Raw genomic sequence first — 24397 nt, 5'->3', positions numbered from 1 at the left:
TCACGCTTATCGCATCTGATCCCTCTAGGCTACAGCTCCGAATTCTTGCAGACAATATTTCGTAGTCTCACAAAGCAAGGCAAATATAAATACGAGTACATGGATTCGCTGCTTTCTGTAGTACGCCCTGCAAGGCAGTCAACATCTCCTACGCTGGTGTATGATGGGAAGTCTAATGTCTACCCACAGGCGTTACATTTGAGAAACGTGTATCTTGCGGAGGAGTACTGAAATTCAGTTTTGCTGTTAGAATATCGTACTTACAGAGCATTATAAGAAACGAATAGACCACCTATGTGGTGTAATGATCGGCATGCTGGTCTCTTACGAAGAGGGCCTGGGTTCGATTCCCGGTTGGGTTGAATTTCCTGGTTGAGGTTTTTCAGGATTTTTCCTCAACGTAAGGCAAATGCCAGGAAATTCGGACCACAACATCCTGAAAATCACCGGCCTCATTCATCACCGAAATCATATTCATAACAAATCAGTAATATATATACAGTCGCCATCTAGTTCACAACAATAGAACCAGTCTCCATAATAGTACACAGGCCTTCGGATTTCAACCAAATATTAACTCGCGATATGACCAAAGATGTTAAAGCAAGTATAAATAACAGCGAGAGGGGGAGGGAAAGAAACGAATACAGTTCTATGCTTCTTTACTTTATCTCCGTTTCGGAGTATTACCCATTCCATAGGATATAGCGAATAATAATAATAATAATAATAATAATAATAATAATAATAATAATAATAATAATAATAATAATAATAATAATATGTCTAGAACTCGCGTTACGGAATGCGCGCTGATTCGAGTCCTCATGGGGGAAGAAATTTTCTCATGAAATTTCGGCCAGTTTATAGGACCGGTGCCCACCCAGCATCGTGATGCACTTGGGATATGTAGCGAAATCAGTTGCGAAAGTCAGTTATGACGGCTGGGGGATCATCGTGCTAACCACATGGTACCTCCATTCTGGTTGGATGATCGTCCACCTCTGCTTCGGCATGTGAACGTGAGGCCAACATCCTACTGGTCGGTCTGGGTCCTTCAAGGGCTGTGATGCCACGGGTTATTATTATTATTATTATTATTATTATTATTATTATTATTATTATTATTATTATTATTATAAATGCGCCACGTCGCAGTCTTTAATATTTTACGTAAAAAATTATGCTTTATCTTAAAACGACGAATGGACAGGATATTTCAGAATAATATCCCTAATTTTCAGGGCACGTAATGAAAAATTGTTTCGTAATGAAGTAGTGTCCGAAAATGTTTCCTATTGAGATATAATGATATGAAAGAAAATATGAGGATTGAAAGAATCTCAAAGTGGGAAGTAACTGGCCATTATCACGAAGAAGTTGATCTAACTTTAAAAATGTTGTATTACAGGGAATGTGACGCTTAAGAATACTGTTCGTATAAATTCGTCGTCCCTCATTAGTTGACCACGCAAATTTATGCCTTCAAAAACCTGAAAATATGCATGCGACACTACAATAAAATTGTTGAAATATGCTCTAAAATGGAAATATATGCAGTAAAAATACACTTTAGGGGTTTATTTGGTTTAATAATATGAAGTAAATGAAAGTAATTTAGAGTAATACTTAGAGAATTTAGTAATAATAACAACAACGTTCTAGTGTTAAAATGAAAACTAAGTGGTAAATTATTTACCTTAGTTAACTAGTTTTGGCTTCATTGTTAGTCATTTTAGTTGTAACTCAATTTCTTCGCAATGTCGGTGGTTAAACTTGTAAGCAGATCGATCAAGTACTGGTTCTTCGCTTGGTTGTGCAGTAAAACTTGTTGAAATGAAAATTAACACCACCGTGATTTCCCTGTCGCAGATGTTTAAGATTTCGGAAAAAGGCAAGGTTATCGTCATTGATACTGATGGTCTTAGGCCTATATACTTATAGAAGAAAATAATAGGCAACAAAACAATAATAATAATAATAATAATAATAATAATAATAATAATAATAATAATAATAATAATAATAATAATAATAATAATAATAATAATAATGTCAGTAATATAGCTAAATAATAGTAAAGAAAATTTAACCATACCAGGTTTTCAGTGAATTCTGCCAGTCCTATGTTTGGGAAAGTGGAAAAAAACTTGTTAACCTAGCTTCAGTGCCCCCACCATTTTGATAGTTTCTTTTCCCTATTCCGCAATTTACACCTCTCCAGCTCCGCATTTTACATGCACCCGTCATTAATTTGCTCCGCAATTTACATAGGGAATTAACGACCGATCTAATCTTATTCCGGAATCTACAAACTCCGTTCTCATATTATATCACTAAAACAGGGAGAGGGTATTGGGGGCAGGCGCCCATCCAATTCGAACAACCTTAGCCCCAGAGTGCCCTCAGCAACGGACGTCGTACCTCTATAAGACGCGACCCAGGTGGCTTGCTGCTGATGGGATGCTTCGTCCAGCTCCCTGGTCAGCTGCCTCCGCCGTCTTCTCCACAGCTTGCCACTGCAACACAAGCATGTTTCGGATAGAGACCCAGGCCTAGAGATATAACACTTCATGTACCTATATTATCAATTCAACCACTCAATTATTTATTATGCGTTCATTCTTTAAAACAATTAATTCAAGAGTAAATTAATTAATGAATTACAATATTGATTAGTAGTTTTTTAGATGCTACCATCTATTTGTGATCCCTGATAAAATGATCTCTTTCTTGTCGTCTTGGTATCCATATAGGCCAATGATTACCATGCTTGCTGAAATTCGTGGGCTCAATCTCAACCAACGGTGATGGATTTTAATGAAAATCAAATTTAATAGAATAACTTCATTCACACGAGGTGCGTTTTAAAAGTTCATGGCCTGACACATAGATAACATTGAAAATGTGTCAACAATGCCGCCATTTATATAAGCCATTTCACGTTAGTTTAAGCGCGAAAAATCATGATTTTCTGTTCAATACATTTTTTTGTAGTTTAATTTTGAAGTTAGAGCGCCGAACAGATTGATGGAAATATTGAGCTTCACTGTCAATAAATATTTCGTAAAAAGGGAATGAGGAGTAAAACAGTCCAACAGAAATTAAAATAGACATGGATGCAACACTGGGGGAATCAGCTCCAGCGTATTCGACTGCGAAAAAATGGGCGGAACTATTTAAACATGGTCGAAAGAGTGTGGAAGACGACCACCACACTGGACGTCCAGTAACAGCAACAAGTGAAGAAATCGTAGAAAAAGTCCACCATATGATGTTGAATGACCGTCGACTGAAAGTGGAAGAGATTAGTGAGGTTATGCGTATCTCAACTGAATTGGTGCGCCATATCTTAGCTTGTTAATGTCCAAGGTCTCCGCAAAACACGTCCGATGTCAATTTCAAGGGATTATCCTCCTCGATTCGAGAAAAATATGCCCGATTTTTTTAGGCGGTTTGTGACCACTGATCAAACCTGGATTCACTACTACATACTAGAGACAAAACAGCAGTCGAAACAATGGAAGCACAGGGATTCTCCGCCTCCAAGGAAAGGAAAATTTGTTCAATTGGCTGGGAAAGTCATGATTGACTAACGTAACTTTTCGTTCTGGAAAGGAATTATAAAATGTTAAATTTGTTCGGATCAAATTTCTGCACATTTAAAGGACAAAACTAAAATTTCTTCAATAATTTATTATAACACCTGCTTTCTTTAATTGAGCATATTGGGAATTCAGTCAAGGAATTTCCTAAAACTCTCTATGAAATGATTAATACAAAATAATTTTTATCTCGAAAAGGAAGCAAAAACGAGCAAAATTTGTAAGAAACTTTTTTGTTTCAAATATCTAAAAAAATAACCCCCTGAAATTAATGACGTTACTTACGGTTCACTCCATATATGCGTTATAATTGCTGAACATGTTGATGTCGTCATCACGCAGTATTAAGAACGAACATACTTCCGTTTTGTACTCCGCATTACAATTAGAATAACAACAAAAAGGATCTGCCATGAGATTGTACGTAGTATTACCAATATCGTGTAGGATTGCTTCAATTTTAATAAACTGCCACAAGAATGCAGTATAATCCATACGTAAGATCGCCTCAGTTCCACTAAACTTCCACAAGATTGCAACATCATCGATCATATGTGAGTCACACAGGTTCAAGTTGACCTTGGATAATAAGTTAGATTGGGGCGATTCCTACCGTGGCGGAAGTAGAGAAAATTTTAAGTGAGAAGAGCAATTATTTAATTTTATGTAACAGTTTTAAATTCAGTTTTAAAAAGTCATTAAAGTGCGGTGTACAAAGATGGACATGTAGGCCTAGCGGAAGAAACTGTGCTTCTTTAATACTGATTCCAATACTGAACTGGTGGTGGAATGGAATATTGAACATAATCATGGCTGCGAAAATTCCAATATTTTGAACGGAGGTATTATTCGAAATTCCAATAAACACAAATCATCCAGGATACTTCAGAATGCTGTGGAAAATGATACATGGTGAGGTAAGTCCTCAAAATTCAATCAATTGACTACATTAGAATAGGGATTTTCTGAAGCAATTAAGCCATCTCTTCCGAATAATATTCAAGTAGTACAATCCGCCTTAAATGTGAAGGAAATTAAAACCGGAAATGAGTAGCGGTTTTTACATGTGAACGAAATAGCAGAGAACATTGTGAGTTTTGGCTATGAGACGTTTCGTTAGTGATGCAATTTGTGTATGTACTGCGGTCACAATGGCTATAACGGGTATGTTAAGATGGCTAGTAGGACAGCCTTGTATATAAAGTCACGAAGCTCAATACGTATGGAATATGCATCCATAAATAGTTGCTAACCACTAGGATCGCTATTATCGCCTCATCACAGACAATGCGAAATAGTACCGGCACAGTCTATTGTTCCTAGTACATCAACTCAAGCTTCGTGACTGTATATACTAGACTGTGGTAGAAGGTTATGTCGTGCAGAGAGCTTGCGTATTTATATGAGCGTATGTTTGTCGTACTCGTTCACTTTCTTGAGATGATGAAAGTGACTTTTTCAAATACTTTTAATCGGCGTGAAGACTGTATTGTAATTTTGTGTAAGAGTTTTAGTTAAAGTTTGTAGTACGTTTAGCGCTACTTGAGTTGTAGCGAGACTTGAGGCATTATTGCACGCACTTATCTGCAGTTACGTACAACACGTGGGGATACGGTTGACTCTGTGATCCACTTCTATTGATCGATTGGGCGTATTTTGAATGCGTGTTTCGAATGATTTTACGCTGTCATAATTATTGTAGTAGTGTTGCGGATAATGTTCACTCTATTCCAGTAGCGGTGGAGAGATTATGAACGAGTTTTTCATAATGAACGAATCATTGAACCGAGCAAACGAATCATGAGTCAGTAAACGAAATAAATCGATTCCTTCCATAATCGGAAGTTGAATCGAAAGTCTTCTCGGTTCTCACTCGTTATGAATCGTTTTCTACATTGAATCTTCTGAGTCCAGGTACCTTATCGGTCTAGGTCCGCTCAGTAGCAGAAGTGCACGTTTCATACGCTGCGATATTTGCGACATCTGGTGGCTGGTAGAGGAACGTTGTTATAACCAGCTGTTATTAATCGCACAGAACGATGTATTTAAATTGTCAATGCCGTTTGTATTTAAAATAGTGAATTGCTAATGTAGAATATATGTTTCATTAATGTTTAAAACGGGTATAAAATAAAATTGTTCTCGTTACAGCAACTGTTTATTTTTTAATTATCGGTACCATTCCAGCTCAATCCAATTATGATGGTCTTAATTAAATTTATATAGGCTAACGTGTTCATATTCATACATCTAAATTAACCACATGGAAATGAAAGCTAGTATTCCTTATCACATACTCAAAAAATATATTTTCCCTAAACAGAATAAAACAAAATCGCCAATCATTTATGAAATATAGATAATGTAGCCTACCATAAGTTTAAAAATATCAAGTTAGGCCTACAGGAAAATAAAAAAACAAAACTTGTGAATATTATAAAGCATAAACGGTACCATTTGTATAATATATTTTCAGACAATGAAATGTGAAAGAGAGAGGGAAGCACACATACTGTACTCCAATCAGGAGAAAGTCTCAGGGAAATGAGACGCAGCGGGGTAATGCTGTGAATGAATATTGATGTCATAAGATGTCATATGGTCACACACGAGTGTATACGCATATCTATTGGCTAACTCTCAAAGCACAAACGATAACAGTGATACACACATTCTTATACTACCCTAGTTACAAAATTAGATCACGCTTAATCTCCTGGTCTTTTAATCCCTCCATACAGGAAATAACATATGCAGAAAAGCACATGTATTTTAAACTGACGTTAAAACGGTAATGTTATCTATTTACTTCGCTCCAATAGATAACGCAATAGCAATCACATTCCTTTCACGTTTAATCTCCTGATTGGAGAACAGTACACACACATCAATTAAGTAGGCTTTCCTGGATTTTTATGCTTTATTAAAATTTTCTCAACTTCCTTTTGGTGTTTAAACAGTAAAATCTGTGACCTGTTCAATTATTTTATCTCTGTTTTTTCATTACTGATTAACGATTATGTAGGCTAAATATTATAATTTTAGAACATTACAGTACAGTCACATAATGTAGGAGATATTAAACTTTTTTTATATACCGGTACCCATTTGTAGTACTGCGTGTTGTGTGTCCCGTTAATTGCAGCGTGCTGCAAACTCCATAGCTGCTGTACAGCACTATTATTTAGTCCTGACAGTCGCCGGCATTGTGCGCCTTGGTCAGGCGAGTCCATGCCTGCAGTCAGAGCGATCGGATGTCACTTATGCGGTACAGCGTTATGTTTCCAGTACAGTTAAGGCTCATTCACAATGAAAATTAAACATAACGTAAGCGTTAACTTAACGTTACAATAAAATAACGTTACCATCATTCACGATGGGAACATAAACATAACAGCAAACCTACTTGGTAACCATGGAAACATAACAACGACGCCATTTCCTCTTATTCTGTTGTATACTTCAGGGCTCCACGATTGTGTTCTGTTTGCAAATCACGTAAGCATAAGCATGAAAGTTTGGAGTTTGCAAACTTTCATGTTAACGTCTTACGGTAATGTTTATGTCAATGCTTATGTGAATCATTGTGAATAATCCCATTTGATAGCCTAGGCGCAAACTTATGTTACGGTTATGTTTAATTTTCATTGTGAATGGGCCTTTAAGCTGTACTGCATTCCTTTACCGACCGCTCGCCCTTATCTCTACTCCTGAACTCTCCCCATTATTCCTACTACTTCCCCTCTTTCGCGTCGCTGAGCTGTCAGGACTAAATAATCGGTCTGTACGTATGTGTTTTCTGTTCGATGCTGGGTAGTTCGGTTATAATACAACGTTATCCCCTTCTTATTTTTCTATTTTTAACCAATAAGAGCTTGGTTTGTCATTCTAACTTGTCACGTCAGCTGTGATGTAATGTAATCTATCATAAGGCTACAGTATGCGAATCCATTTCTTCTACTGCTTATATAGCTTTGTGGACTAAGATATGTATGTTTGGATTATGGGTTCGTTGGTTCGAATTCTACTACCTTCATTGTAAGTAGGCTTATGTTTTAACAGTGCGTATATGTGTGTTAGGATTTAATAAATTAAGAGACATAAGGCAAAATACAGTAAAGGGAGAGAAGAAAAGAGAGAATGATGTGGAGGGAGAGGAGGAAAGAAGTGAGGATTAGAGTCGGAGGGGAAAGAAGAGGGATGGTTCGGGGAGAGAGCCATCTTTTAGCAGAGTTTGACTTTTTTTGTCTACGGTATTTGTACACAAGAACAGCTCAAGTCGAGTTACACGTATTGTAAACTTTAACCAGGATGTTGACTGTCTAAGAAATTTTCTGTTACTTCATGGTGTGTTGTCAGATCGAAATTTTTGTGGAAACTGTGGAAATATTTTGAATGTGATTTTAGTCTGAAAAATATGTTCAGGTGTAGGAAGATTTAAGTACCGTAGTTGTTAATAAAAAGGAGCGAAAACCGTGCGGTTTTTCGTTTACTGTATATGACTTTTGTTTTTTTGTTCACATTAGTGTGGCGAAAGTATGTTTGTCATTACTGCAAGGTTTCCCTTACAGGCGAAATACAGTAATTTGACAGTGAAGGGTAGAAAAATGGAAAAATTATAAGAATCTGGAGGAAAATAAAAGTGTAACAATGACTGAAAAATGGTTGCAATTAGTATTTTTTTAAATTAAAACGGAAAACTTCTACACTTTAAAGATGACATACAATTTATTATTGTCTTAATTTCTTTGACTTACCAATTGCAGAAAAGTTTAATGCCCAAGTACACCATGGCTCCTATCGTCATAACGATAATTCCAGGGATGATTATTTCTCGAACAGGGTCGAATCCTTTATTGCCTATAACATCACACATTGTCACACTTTAATATTTTGATAATGTACCAAATATATTCATCCCTACATATACAGTATGCGGTAACTGGCACTAAGGGAGCTTCCTATTTGGTATATACTCACTCTGTTACCAATGCTTAGTGGAGTATTTTGAGTTAACAATTACCCATTGTTTAGAAAATGAGATTCAGATTGTATTTTTCAATTACTGATTAATAGCAGAGAATAAGACGTTTCCAAACCTTCATATGGAAAAAAACAAGAAACAATTCTATTCATGACTCGCTGTAAATATCAAAGTTCAGTTAAATATATAATCTGGTTTAGATATCAGTAATGCATAAAATATTGTAGGCCTATGCATCGAAAGAGTAAATCGATTTTATTCTCTTGTGGAAATTATCATCCTCGGCTATACATCGGCCTTATTACTTATTAATGGAGAAAAATTCGCGGGAATCGAACCCAGGACCCTCAGCTTGGCGCGCTGAGTGCTCTTTCCATCTGAGCTATACCGAGACCCGATCCACAGTGCCGGCCGAACTCTCCTCCTTCGTGTTGACATTGGCCTACTACCTGCATAGCTGAGATGGAAGAGCACTCAGCGTGCCAAGCCGAGGATCCTTGGTTCGATTCTCGGTGCCGAAACGAATTTTCTCCATTAATAAGTATATACGTGATGACTACACTTAGTCACTGATTACAAAATATTTAACAGAGGACGGCGAGATCCTCTAATAGAATACATACATACATACATACATACATACATATCTCGGCCGCTAAACTTTATATCATGAATAAAATTCTCTTTTACTCGCTTATATAAAAAATGACTATTGCTTGCTATTAATAACTGAATGTCCTAAAACTTAGGTACAAAATTATGGTTATTTATAAGAGGTTCGTTCAATTCAGATCTTTGTGAAAGGGCTTCGCGAGTCGAGAGAGTATGACAATCACTGGTCTGGATCATCGTTGAAGACTAAACTTTACTATGCAAACTATTCACAGAAGACTCATCAAATCGCTTGTTTGCACTTGGTGTCCAAATCTTGCATAGTCTGTACTGCGGCGGGTTTCGTTATCCCCCGATCCCAAGGTCTGATGTGAACCTTTCCTTGCCTCAGAGCAGACATCATTACTTCCATTTCCAATCCTCCCACAGCGAAGTCTGTCGAGCTTTCGCCTATCGATTGTGAGGCTGTCTAGTTCCGGTACTCTCTTTCTAAACAAGGGGAAACCCCTACTACCTGCTCGCCGGTCTGTGTACCTTCATTAAGGAACGCGTTTGTAACTCAAAGTGGAACTGCCTTTTACTCTGTATGCGAACATGGTCTGTCACACACGGAAAAAGTTACGTGGGAAAATTTCGTATATGAATCTGCCTACTTGTAAGAATATACTCGCGTACAGAAATGAAGTTAAATTCCGAATTTCAGTCTACGAGTAGTAATTACTGAATGTACAGATGTTGAAAATGCTGGAAGTGAAGAGTGTTCATAGTAGTATCACAATCTAATATATACAGTCACGAAGCTCAATACGTAGTAAATATGCATCCATAGATAGTTGCTGACCACTAGGATCACTACCATCGCCTCATCACAGACAATGTGAAATAGCACTTGCACAGTCTATTGTTCCTAGTACCCTCATAAACTCCAGCTTCGTGACTGTATATACTAGACTATGGTAGTGTAACATATGTTTTATAGACTTTGACTGTATATGTTCTTTTTATTTTTCTTATGTCTTGTCCTTGATTTGTTTTGATTATATTTTTACTCTGTATCTCTTCTGTTTTTCTTTCAACATGCCCAATCTTTATATATCGTTACTTTTCCTGTAACTATCACCGTTGAAAACCCATTTATAGTTAATAAATATTCATTCATATAATATGTTAGTACTATAAAAACCATTCAATATCTCTCGTGTAGTCCGGGCCATTCACAATGATGCGTCTTCATTCAGTAACCTGCTCTTATTGTGAGCGTGTTAAATGCTAAGTTTTCCTTTAATGCATAATAGCAGTATTATCTCCCGAATGAATAGGTCAAGTATTTCCAGCTGCTGGCTCTGTGACGTCACACGCCACTGCTTTCGTGCTCTTCGAGAGGGGAAGCATAGGTGAAAGAGCAAAGTAAGGGGAGTAGCAGTGGAAGGGATGGAGATGTTTAAATAATGGAGAAACATTAATCCTGAGAGGATAAAAAGAAAGGAGGGAGCACTCCAAGTAAATATGCTTGATAATCGATGCGACGGATATGACATCAAACTACACATTCTATGCCCCATAATCCTCCTCGAAATACCGCCAATCGCCAAATATTCAATTGCTACTTTCGGTTTCTACTACTACTTCTACGATGGCATCACAGCCCTAAGTCGAACCTTAGCCTCCTCAATTTTCTTCCTCCAACTGTCCCTGTCCTGTGCTAATCTCCTCCAGGCAGTTCTTCGCTTTCGGTTTCGGTCATACGTAAACGGTTTAGAATGGATGTGGAGGTAACAGGAGTATTAGCAGATTATTGTATCAATGTAATTTTCACTGTATATTTATTAAAAGTGTTACAGTTGTGACATGAACTGAACATTTCATTTCCTCATTCTTTCTTTTATCAAGGAGGATGTTGGCATTCCTTTATATGTTAAAGCATAGGGGGACATATCAACGGACATATTCTACAGTTGAGGCGAACAGAATATTAGCTTATTAAAAAAATAACACTTGGTGAACTTGATTACACTTTTGAAATATTCAAAACAACACGAAACAATTTGTAATCGTAATAATATGAACAAAACAGCTGATAAACACACTGAAAAGAGATTAACTATGGGTAATTTGACGGCCATACTAGTACATCTTTTTGGTTCCACCTTTCAAGCTTATGGCCCGGGGTTGCATTAACCTCTCCCACGTGCTCTACCAGATCTGCTCCTAGAGGGGAAACGTGCTCCGACGTTACAAGTTGGCCAGTTGGAAATGACTGGAATAGGATATCCGTCATCATTGCCCACGCACCTCAACTTACAGGGCACTATTAAATGACATTCCTGACACTGGGCAACTTCTGAGCTCGCAGCGTAGCCATACTACCAGTAAAAATACTGCAGATAGTATGATATTTAGTTACTATTTTCTGTTAATATGACTACTAAGGAAGAGGCTAGTGAAGTGCTTTGTGTGGTGTGTGCTATTTTATGGTGCGGAAACATGGCATTGTGAGTTTAACCTTTTTGGTGATATCTGGTATTAGTTGGCAACAGTCCACACCTGTGGAGTAACGGCTAGCGTCTGGCCATGAAATTAGGTGGCCCGGGTTCGAATCCCTGTTGGGGCAAGTTACCTGGTTGAGGTTTTTTCCCGGGTTTTCCCTCAACCCAATATGAGAAAATGCTGGGTAACTATCGGTGTTGGACCCCGGACTCATTTCACCGGCATTATCACCTTCACTTCATTCAGGCGCTAAATAACCTGGGATGTTTATTTTATTTATTTATTTAACCTGGTAGAGATAAGGCCATCAGGCCTTTTCTTCCCCTCTATCATGGGATTACAACTATAATATTAAGAATACAATTACAATTATAATTATAATTACAATTAATATTAAATTTACAAATACAATAAAAATCAAAGTACTGAAAGATTAACTGATTAATAAAAGCTAGACAGTTTATTGTAAAAGTTAAGAAGAGAGAAGCATTTCTTTTATTGATTAGGTAAAAATTAAACCTACTCTACGCAGTAAGAAAATGCTTAATAAGCTTGCTTTTGAACGCTACTAAATTCCGACAGTCTCTGATGTCACTGGGTAGGGAATTCCACAAGCGCGAGAGCGAGATTGTGTATGATGATGAATACGATGATGTCTTATGTGTTGGTATGGCTAGGTATGGCTGTTGATACAGCGTCGTAAAATAACCTACTAAAACAGTTGGCAACACTGAAGAGAGGGCCAAATTACCCTTTTAAGAATTGCTCTTACGTGATCCTCACTATATATGAGTTAGAGAGATAATCTAAAAATAAAAATATACTGCAAATATTATTGTATGCTGTAAAAATTGTAAATTGACAGATTCAGAAATTAAGAGTAATAGCAAAATGTATTCACTCATAAACAATAGCCAGACTACCCTCTTAAATTTCTAGAAGACTGCAGTGAAATTTAAAACATAAAAACCGACTGGTAAAAGAAGTCTAACACATCGGAAGAAACGTTAAGGTGCCAAAAGCTAAATGCTGTTGGTGATGATGAGAAGTAGGTACTCACCGTTGTCGTAGGGGTGCTCGTCGATCATGTAGCAGATCTTGTTCATTATATTCCACACGTAGCCCCTGCGACATCGACACGTCCGCAGCTCATTCCTCGCGCACACCAGGTTCAGCTCCTCGGCACACTCGTAGTCCGAGCGGCACTTGTCACCGAACATCCGACCTGTACAACACAACGTACACATAGGTCACGTAGCTCTGAATGTGAAGACTATGGTGAGAACAGAGATCGTCATCTCATGGAAAATACATTACAGGATAGGTGAACAGAGAAGTTGAAGTCTTAAAATTTTAAAAGTACCGGTAGATGACAGGATAGTGCTGATACATGTATAGTCCGAATCCCAGATCACATATAGATTGCTCATTCCTATGTTAAAATCGGTTGCACTTTGAAGAGAACAACCGCCAGGATCGCCACCCGTCCGCCGTAAGCGAACACGAGATGGCAGTACAGTCGCTAATGCAATTCAAATTGGAGTTATGACGTGACTCCTCATGTATCAACTAGATGGCAGCATAGTAAACCTGACAAAAGTTGTTACCGTCAAAGCCTATAACGCCCGGCAATCTGGGTATATATGATCTAGGATCCGAATGTTCATTTAATACACAGAAGCTTTCCTTTGAAGAGATGAGATAAGAATTCGCTTATTGTTTAGGCCAGGGATGTCAAAGCCCTTCACTGTGTGCTCTCAAAACCTACACAACATTTCCTTAAGAACGATGATTATATACTTTATCTTGCTAAAATGTAAATCGTGTTGGATTTGTATTGCTTGTAGTATGAACACGTAATACAGGCGCTTTGATATCCCTCGATCAGGTCTCCTCAAATTCCGATCCCCATCACAAGATACGGTAACATGTCGACCAATAATGAGTTGTCTCGTTAACACTTTTCAAGTAGCTTGAATCAAGTAACTTGATTTAACGAAATTAAAAACTGTGAACTGTGTTTCAAGTTGAGTTCAAGTAAAGTAGCAGCTTGAATTCAAGTTGCAAGTGAAGTTTAATCCCTTTCTACTTTTTATTAGACTTTAAAGGACATTTGAAACAGCTTGACGAGTATGAACGTGACTTTATAACTTGAATTCAAGGGAAGAAACGAGCATTTTTTTGTAACAGGTCAAGAAAATAAACTATTACTACCCTAGTATAATTCGCATCATGATAGAACTGAATAAATGAAACACACAAAATATACAATGGAGAAAAATCCGTCTTTTCGTGATAATCATTCTTTTTCTACGTCGTTTTACGGCTTTTGGAGGTATTGGGTTACTACGATGATTATCCGTAGATCATGTGGTCAGCATGGTGGAACAAGCATTTGTGTATGTGTATGTATTTATTAACACTACAATTGGGTATACATCCGGTGGCAGTGATATAATATACAATAATAATATTACAATAATTATATTAATAAGATTTACAATAATTACAGCAATAAAAATAAAATAAACGTAAAATTAAATTCTAACTATAAATAAATAGATGCAATAAACCTAGGATTATAAATAAAAACTATAAGTAAAAGTTAACCTAAATTATGGTTTTAACAATAAATATAGGCCTAACAGTTATTCAGTGTAAATTTACTAAACAAATTTCAGATTTGGAGATCTCAGTAGTCAGTTGTGTTATACGACGTGTAGGGCCTAAATATTTACAAAGCAAATTTAAATCTTCAGCTGCCGAAACTATATAACACACAAAATACGGTCCACACCTGTGGAATAACGGTCAGCACGTCTGGCCGCGAAACCAGGTGGCCCGGGTTCGATTCCCGGTTGGGGCAGGTTACCTGGTTGAGGTTTTTTCCGGGGTTTTCCCTCAACCCAATATGAGCAAATGCTGGGTAACTTTCGGTGCTGGACCCCGGATTCATTTCACCGGCATTATCACCTTCATCTCATTCAGACGCTAAATAACCGAAGATGTTGATAAAGCGTCGTAAAATAACCTACTACTATTACTATACAAAATGCGTAGTTACAGGATTAGAACAGAAAATGTACATTATTTTTAATAAAATTATGACTCTCCCTTCGAAACTCTTCTTTATTGTAACAGAACATAAATTAAGAATTGAAGATAAGACTTTTAAGAAAACTTGTTGGTTAGAGCCTTAAATACAAAAAAGAGTTATGGTATGGCCTAATATGAAATACGCGTCAACAAAATGCCAGAATATTAGAAAATAATAAGCAAAACCAGCTTACTCTGCAGTGAGACAAGACAGATTTGAGACGTCCTAAAAGGAATGAATAGGCCAAAAGGAAATATTAGAGATTTGGGGGACTTAGAACATAATGTGGTTATTGATCATGGCTTTATTTATTTAACACACCTGTGGAGTAACAGCTAGCGCGTCTGGCCGCGAAACCAGGTGGCCCGGGTTCGAATCCCGGTTGGGGCAAGTTACCTGAGTGAGGTTTTTTCCGGGGTTTTCCCTCAATCCAATATGAGCAAATGCTGGGTAATTATCGGTGTTGGATCCCGGATTCATTTCACCGGCATTACCACCTTCACTTTATTTAGACGCTAAATAACCTGAGATGTTGATACAGCGTCGTAAAATAACCTACTAAAATGATTTAACAATTAAGTAAGCTTAATCTTATTTGTGAGGCATAGCACTTCGTGAACCTTCGTCTTTTGTCTTCATTCTCAATAAAATTATTGAATTCCTTCCCAAAATCATTATTCTGGTGTCAACAGAATTGCTGAATTTAATTATTAGTACTTATTGGAATGTGAGTATACAGTATAATAGAGACTGGATCTTGTGCAAAAAATTCCTTCTTCTGAAGGGTAATACATAACATCATAATATTTGTGAACTGTTTGACAAGTTTGACAATACGCAGACCTCTACGCACCGTCATACTCGGGGTAAGAATAAGCGATGGATCAAAGTAAACACTTGAAAATAGTCTGGAAAGCATCCAACTCACCATATTTGTATTTCACGTTTCACGCTGTACTCAGCCACTTGGTATGGCTATTGTAAACATTTGTTTACCTTTTTATGTAGTGAAGGTAATTCCTAAGTTACAGACTGGAGAAGTTAAGATTTCATCAACATAACTTCTATGTCAACTCAAATAAGTTTGTATTTGAATGAACAGAGGAGGTGCAATCATCTTCCACTTGCTTCAGAATTAAAGGCATACCGCTATGTTTTATGTTTCCACTTGCTTCACACTCGTAATGAGTTAGAGTGCCTAGAAGACTGGTCATCGGTCGATAAAGGACGGCTGAGGATATTCTAATTTTGTGTTTTGGTAGTGCTATTTATATGGACAATGGTTATTTTAAGAAAAAATACTCTGTTGTGGCTGAAGTGTTCGACTCCTTTAATCTTCGTTCACTTTATTATATCCTATTTCTTCTCCTTTAGTTGCTTACGTTTCTTTCATGGGGTTACTTCTGCACTTAGAGATGACTCCATAACTGGTAGGCCTACAACAATTCACGTGCTAAAGTATTTTTCACCGAGGTGGCTTTTGCCGCGCACGTAAGAAGCAGTACTGCCAATCTAAAGTTTAAAATTGTACGGATAAATGTTTCAAAATGATATGAATGGGATTTTTGTAAGTGCTACCATCGTCCTGGCTAGACAATGAATATTTTCACAAAAAAGTCTTTGGACTATGGTTGTTTTATGAAAACCACTGAAAATTTCCACTCCTATGACATAGGCCTGTATGGGACCGGTGCCAACCCAGGATCGTGATGCACTTGGGGAGCTACGATAGGTAGCGAAATCCGGTTACGCAAACCAGCTATAACGGCTGGGGAGCTCATCGTGCTAACCACACGATACCTCCATTCTGGTTGGATGATCGTCCACCTCTGCTTCGGCATGTGGCCGTGAGGCGAGCAGCCGGCTGGTCGGTCTTGGCCCTTCGTGGGCTGTAGCGCCACGGATGACATAGGCCTATAGCGTTTTTCCCCAAACAACTAATTCTGTAGATGGGCGCTACAATACCATATGCTTAATGTCTCAAATTTGAATTTTTTGGACTATGTCCCTTTTTTTTTTAAATCCTTCAATTGTAGAGTTAAATTCGACTTCATACCTTGTGTTCAGATGTTGGAATATACTCTTTGCATTTTTCCTAATAAAAAGTGTATATCGAAAATTTGCTCACACAAAATTCTATTGGGTGGGTATATTCGTTCAGTTGGTAAAAATTGAGGAGGTATTTTATTATTTATACGCATTATACAGCTAATAAAACGCACCAAATAATGGACTAACTTTGTTGCACGTAATACAGTAGTGATGATCGAAAAAAATGTGGACAAAATGTCCATGGACACAACTTTTTTTTGGAGTAATTTGGAATGGATGTTGTCCCTGTGGACGAAATGTCTTTGGGCACAAAAAAAGTGGACGAAATGTTAGCCGGCGAAACGAGTTGGATTAAATGTTCTAGAAAGCGTTTTTGTATTCACATAGAGGTCTCAACTCAAAGCCACCAATTTGTGCCTTTGAGCCTCATGCCCTTTCTATCGCGCAACATAGATATAACAATCTGTGATAAGTTCAGCACTTGGAACAAAACACATAATCCTTATTACGTGATCCAGAATTTATAGTTCCGTTAATGTGAACAAAGTCAGATCTGCTACGCATTTTATAAATCTGTGGGATAACTTGCCATTTTGTTGAGCGCGACATTGTATATTCCCTCATGTTTTCCTCATTTAAACATTTTTATCATAAAGCGCAATATGCCGTGACATTGTATCATTTACAGCCATAGTAAAGTCTGATTTCTAGCGCTACCGTAAAAAAGGAACATTTTTGTTCGGAAGTGCAACATTGAAGATTATTTATATCAGTGTTATCAACATAAAATGGGAATGTCCTACGGTCTTTAATCTCCACCCCTATTGCTCGAGAAGTGTCATATAATTAGCTTATTGCGTGATTTTTTTCTTTCTTCATTTTGTAAAACCACGCCTTCATTACACACCAGCATTTGTTGTGAAGTGTAGCCCTTACATACATCGAGGTATGAAAAAGTAAAGGAAATTCATTCAGAGTATCCAGAGAATGATGGTATCGTACTTTCATGTCGGAATCTGAATTCAAACCCCGAAAAATTGAAGTAGAATAATATGTTGTGGAAAAAGATGATTATGGGTCAGGTTGTATAGAATCATTCATCCCTCTCTTGCCATTTCTAAATTCCATGGTGTTCTGGTAAAGGGAGTTACGTCACTTTTTGCACAAATGGAGTTTTGTTAAATTCTGCGAGTGAGTGTGCAAAAATAGTATATTGCTAGCATTTTGCGTGTTTTATTTGTATAGAAAATTATTTGAAATATGGTCTGAAGTTTTATTGTCATTTATCTCAAAAATTATTTTTATGACTTATCTCCCTTTACTCAAACACCATCGAATTTTTCACAAAAGCAGAACTTAAGGACTATCACGAAAACACCCTTGTAGAATCACGAAATTATACCAGTCCTTCTAGGATGCTATATTTTGTTTTTATATATTGATTGTTTGTAAGTAGTGTATAAATTTATTTGAGGTAAAAATGCTGACCAGTTACTTTCTGAAATCTAATAAAGTCCGTACAATAGTGGCAAAAAAAAAAACGGACCGACCCTTGTAGCTGATTTCAGAGCTTTGTTCACTCCAGAGCACGATAGACTGGTAACTAAGACTTTCGTGGTTCGAATCCTGCAGGGGAAGGAAACTTTTTTTTGTCCCTTATTCAAATTTATTCCCAATACTTTTCGATTCCTGGTAAAATTCATGTTCTGGGAATAATAAGTTAATTAAATAGTAAAATATCGCTGCAATCGTAAAGTATTGGGAATAAATTTGAATAAGGAACAAAAAAAGTTTCCTTCCCAGGCAGGATTTGAACCACGAAAGTCTTAGTTACCAGTCTATCGTGGTCTGGAGTGAACAAGGCTCTGAACTCAGCTACAAGGGTCGGTTCGGTTTTTTTGCCACTACTGTACATTAAAACATTATTATTTTTTTTTTAATTTGAACCGTATTTTTGCAACTAAGGTTTAGTATCACGAAATTAGCCAAGTATGTCCTAAACAAGTAATGACGTCCACTATAAATAACATTGCACTGATATTAAGCTACGTGGAAGCAATTAGATGAACTCTCACAAAACACACAAGATGAGAAACCCAATTTAAGTTCCATAAAATAATGGCCAATCTTATTTTTTATGTGAAAGTAAATCTTGGGTACTACGTAAAAGCGACGAAGCTCACATTCAAGTCATATAAACTACATTAAGACGAATTTGAAAGTACGCGTTAAAAGTCTATATTAGAAATACGATAATTGGAGAAGAAATAAATATATATTAATAGTCGGTAAATTAAATGAAAAGAAAGAGAGGTGAAAAGAACATTAAAAAAAATGGAGGATGAAAGCTTTTCGGAATCATTATTTTTACATCTTCCGGTGAACGTGATCTGGGAAGACCCTGGAAGGGATAAAAGTGAAGTCGGAGCACGTCCCTATGGCTTTATCCTGACAGGAAGAATGAAAAGAAAAGAAACCGGTAAGTAGAGAAGAATCAGACATAGGCCTATTTACACGATCGAAAGGATGGGCGCGAGTCAGTGACCCGTACTTTCTTGATGTTCGCTTCACGAAGCAATTAAGATACTCAATAATATAATTAAAGGTTGTGGCGTTATGCACGGTTGCATTCCTACAGATTCTGAACCAAATGAGTCTTCAGTAATGCCTACTAACAAAGAATAAATGACATTAATATGTATGAAGGAGTGTCCCGGTATCTCTGAAGAGAAATATTTTGGACACACAGTGTCTGTACTTCATCCTATTGAAAATAAATTAAAAAAGAATCTCTTCCGGACAGATTTTTCAGTGAAGTGCTATTTTTATCATTATTTTTAAGTGATGATTCCATTAATTTTTTGTAAGAGTGATTGTATTTTAACTGAATTACTTCCGGATTAATTAATCTGTAAATATCAAATAAGAAAACAAAAAGTTCAATAGTTTAGGAAGAATAGCTGTATAGTTTGATTATTTAGTCCTGACAGTCGCCGGCGAGCTGCGCCTGGGTCAGGCGCCAAGGGGTGTTTGGGTTATTCACTCGCTTGCCTTGGGAACGATCTGATGTCATGCGTGCGGTAAAGCGGTATGTTTCCAGTACAATTAAGCTGTACTGCATTCCTTTACCGACCGCTCGCCCTTATCTCTACTCCGGAACTCTCCCCACTCCTCCTATTACTTCCCCTCTTTCGCGTCGCTGAGCTGTCAGGACTAAATAATCTGTCTGTACCCACACATGCAGGCTGACGGACTGGCAGATTGTATAAGGGATAATTTTTGGTGTCGAAAATGCTGAACACGTGCATTTTCATGACATTGTGTGGAATACATTTCTTTATGCAGCATTACAGATCTTTTCAACTTTTTGTTACATTTATTTATACACGCTTTAACATTTGTGGCCATATCACGTCTGAAGGGTTTTTGGGTATATCAGTAGGCCGTTTTTACTGTTTTTGAGTTCCTGTTTCTATTGTGCATTGTAGATGGCTTGTGTTCATGTAACTGATTTTAGATTTTGATTAATGTTTATGATACTGGTGACTGACGCAGTGATGAATCATGGTATACAAATTTACAATCCAGCATTTGCCTATGTGACTGAGAGAAACCATGAAAAATCTTAAATTCCACTCGAGTTTTGATTTTCTCTAGATAAAACCTCAAGTGAGATTACTGTGGTAAAAATTAAACGTATTGTAAATCTTCGAAAAGGATGGTAATTGTTCAATGATAATACAGTAAAATAATAATACAATTTTTGCTACACTAGAAGTCATATATTTAAATTTAATTTGGTGAACAATACCCTTTGTAATCCACGATAATACTAGGGTTAATATTCGACTGGAAAACGGGACATGGACCGATCTAGAAATGGATGGAAAGATTCTATTGAACTATATCTGAAACTAAGTAGAATTAAACAGATATGCTGAACATGAAAAAGTACAAACTCCATTACAAGCTTAAGGGGTTAGGTACAGCTTACAGCAGTAAAATTTTTGGAAATATTCAACATTTTTTTCCTCCATTACTGTATCTTGTACAATAATGAAAATTGGTGTGTGTAAAACACTGTCTTCTGCTATATGAAAATAATATTTTCACGATTTAAAAAAATTATTTATATATTTTTTTTTTTTTCAAAATTTAAAATTGTTGCAGTTTTCTGTGCAGTGATGAAGCGTTTCCCTCATAACTCATTAACTTGTTAACTTTTCCATGTTCTCTCTTTTTTATTTTATTGCTGAAACTTATGTTTACAATATCATGCTCTTTCAACTACATTCCTTAATAAATAATATATTTTTATTCTGTGTTAGAAGCAAATACTGATATTTGACCATTTTTTAAATGAATTTGTTTTTTATCAGACAATCTGTCAAACGTAGAGAAGTGAGTATGTTATTTTTTATTTAACGACGCTCGCAACTGCAGAGGTTATATCAGCGTCGCCGGATGTGCCGGAATTTTGTCCCGCAGGAGTTCTTTTATATGCCACTAAATCTACTGACATGAGCCTGTCGCACTTAAGCACACTTAAATGCCATCGACCTGGCCCGGAATCGAACCCGCAACCTTGGGCATAGAAGGCCAGCGCTATACCAACTCGCCAACCAGGTCGACTAGGGAAGTGATCTTGCACCATATTGTAGGTATGACATGCATAAATACACACAAAAAATTTCATCACAGGATGTTGGGTAGTTTTTGAGTTATGTGGGAAACGCTTCATCATTGCACAGTGAATTGAATTTTGAAAAAGAAATTTAAATTTTCTTTTTAAATCGTAAAAATAATATTTTTCTTATAGCAGAAGGACAGTGTTTTATACATACTAATTTTAATTTTTGTACAAATATACAGTAGTAATGGAGGAAGAAATGTTGAATATTTCCAAAATTTTATTACCGTAAGCTGTACCTAACCCCTTAAATGCAGTTCGCAGCCTCTTCCATTCATTTTAAATTTCCAATTTTTATGTTCCTCTGCTATGTCAGCAGCCTTTCAAGCATAATATCTTGGTTTAATAGTCCATAAAATTTTTATGTGAACACAACTTGAAAAAAAAATGCGTTACCTTATTGATTTAAGCTGTCCATCGCATGATCCCCTTATCGAAGTCTCTCCCATGACATAAATTCATCCTATACTGGAATACAGGGAAGGTGTGCTTGAAGGCACAGTGAAATGCTCAGTCTAAATCTAGAGTCTCAGAAATGAATGTATATAGGGTAAACATTGGTAATTTCGTGATAATTTCATGAAAACTAATTTAAAATGCAAATGTGTAAATATATTCTTATTCCGATTTTTTCATCTAAAAGACGATAATTTGCTGTACAAATCTGGAGACATAAAAGATTGGATACGTTCTTGAATATGTGCCAAAAACCACTTTTACAACTTAAGCTGAAAGGTTGGTTATTTCGTGATAACCTTGGTAATTTCGTGATATTGCATTGATAATTTAGTGAGAGGTAGAAGAATTGTGGAAAAATTCATTAAAGTCAAATGAAATTCTCATTTATTGTTACAAGACTTCAAACATACTAATTCCGTTTAATATTCATAGCAAGAAAACATAGAAATACATATCAACACATAATAAGAATGGAATCAAAGTAAAAATTGAAATTGAAAAGGGATCTTCTTTGCCCTGAAAGGGTGAACACTTTTATTACGGACTTTACTATAGCCTATATTACTAGGGTAACTCCAAAAGTAATGCATAATATTTGTTTAAAAATTATATTTTTATCCTACAGCTTTGCTATTTTCACAGAATGTATATGCATCCTTAAGGAACAAAATGTCACTTTTCCACATAATCCCTGTCCCTTTCAACTGCCTTACGTAACCTAGGAACGAGGGCCTGTAGACCAGCATGGTAAAAGTCTGGACCAACACGTCTGAGCCACTCTTTAGCAGCGTGCACTAGGGAGTCATCTTCTAACCTCGTTCCGCGAAGGGATCCTTCAGTTTACCAAAGAGATGGTAATCGCACGGTGCCAGTTCAGGGCTGTAAGGTGGGTGTTTCAGTGTTGTCTATCCGAATTTTCTGATTTGGTCTGTGGTGTTGTGACTGACATATGGCTGTGCGTTGTCGTGCAATAGCAGAACAGCCTGTTTCTCCCGATGTCGTCGAACACGACTCAGTCGAACTTGATGTTTCTTGAGAGTTGCAACATAACCGTCAGAATTAATGGTGGTTCCGTGTGGCATGATGTCCACAAGCAAGAGTCCTTCTGAATCGAAAAACACAGTAGCCATTACGTTTCCTGCCGAAGGTGTACTTTTGAATTTCTATTTCTTTGGTGAATTTGCATGATGCCACTCCATTATCTGCCTCTGTCTCCGGTCCAAAATGGTGGAGCCATGTTCCATCTTCTGTTACAATTCTTGCAAGTAAGTCATCTAGCACTTATCATTGACACTTAGCATGATAACAAATCAAACAGAAGCTACACTGAACCCATTGCGTCTTCGTTTTCTTTTTTGTTATCACATCTTGTCTTCAGATTTCTAAAATTCCTATTGTAATACATTTAATACTATTTTAAAAATTGTAACACTTAAAGCTCAACAAAATTTCGCCTCAAACAGCTAAGATTTCTATCAGTAAAGCTAAGCCTATATGGCGACTACAGTTTTATCTAAAATTCCAAAAACATTACCTAAAATTTCATGGAGATACAATAAATATTTGTACCAAATATCATATGCTTACCTTTAGTAATAAGCCTGTAATGTAATTACAAACATCCACAAAATTTGTATGCCTGAGAAGTCGACGCAAACTTGCTCTCTCCAAACATAAATGCTCACTGAAGCAACTACAATAGTCACACAAAGCTTAGCTGTATGTTTCTGGAAACTGGACAACATATGCAATCCCTTGGCGGAAATTTGGATCTCGTAACACCATTGGTTAGTTCACAAAAGAGCAAAGAAAAAGTATCACGAAATAACCACTGCCACGAAATTACCAATGTTTACCCTATCTATTGCCATCTTGTAGGACTAAACGCACTGGAAATATTCATTTTAAATAACGAAAATAATATAAAATAATTTAACTATACGTTCTTGTCTGTGGAAAATATAATTTCTATTCTAAGCAGAAAAGAAGTTATTATTTTATCCTAGTATATTTTCCAAAGATTCTTGTTATTTCGTTCGCATTCGGTTTATTCTTAAGTTGTTAGTTCATAGCCAAATACTTCAGTCATGAATGTATAATATACATATATAATATATTAATATATATTTATTATTATTATTATTAATATATTAATATTAATATAATATATTATATGATGTTGAAGATGCAGTGATCGTCATAATCATTATTTCTACGGACAGCTTCACAGACTCAAGGCTCATTCACAATGAAAATTAAACATAACTTAAGCGTTAACTTAAAAATGTAAACGTTACGGTAAAATCAAGAGCATTCACGATGGGAACATAAACATAACCGCAAAGATACTTGGTAACCATGGAAACATAACAACGACGCCATTTCCTCATATTCTGTCGTATACTTCAGCG

General features: G+C 36.6%; 1 protein-coding gene across 1 annotated transcript in view; it reads right to left on the bottom strand.

The window, feature by feature from the left end:
- Positions 1-24397, bottom strand: part of LOC138709428 (uncharacterized) — a 62737-nt gene that overhangs the window by 5243 nt on the left and 33097 nt on the right. The window contains exons 3-5 of the mRNA XM_069840186.1: positions 12749-12913; positions 8363-8465; positions 2425-2519 (exon numbers count right to left, since the gene is read on the bottom strand). Coding sequence (XP_069696287.1) covers positions 2425-2519; positions 8363-8465; positions 12749-12913 — 363 coding nt within the window. The remainder of the gene's footprint in view (positions 1-2424; positions 2520-8362; positions 8466-12748; positions 12914-24397) is intronic.

Source organism: Periplaneta americana, chromosome 1, assembly GCF_040183065.1.
Source record: "Periplaneta americana isolate PAMFEO1 chromosome 1, P.americana_PAMFEO1_priV1, whole genome shotgun sequence".
NCBI lineage: Eukaryota > Metazoa > Arthropoda > Insecta > Blattodea > Blattidae > Periplaneta > Periplaneta americana.
The sequence above is the reverse complement of the archived record's forward strand: the minus strand, read 5'-3'. Positions and strand labels throughout refer to the sequence as shown.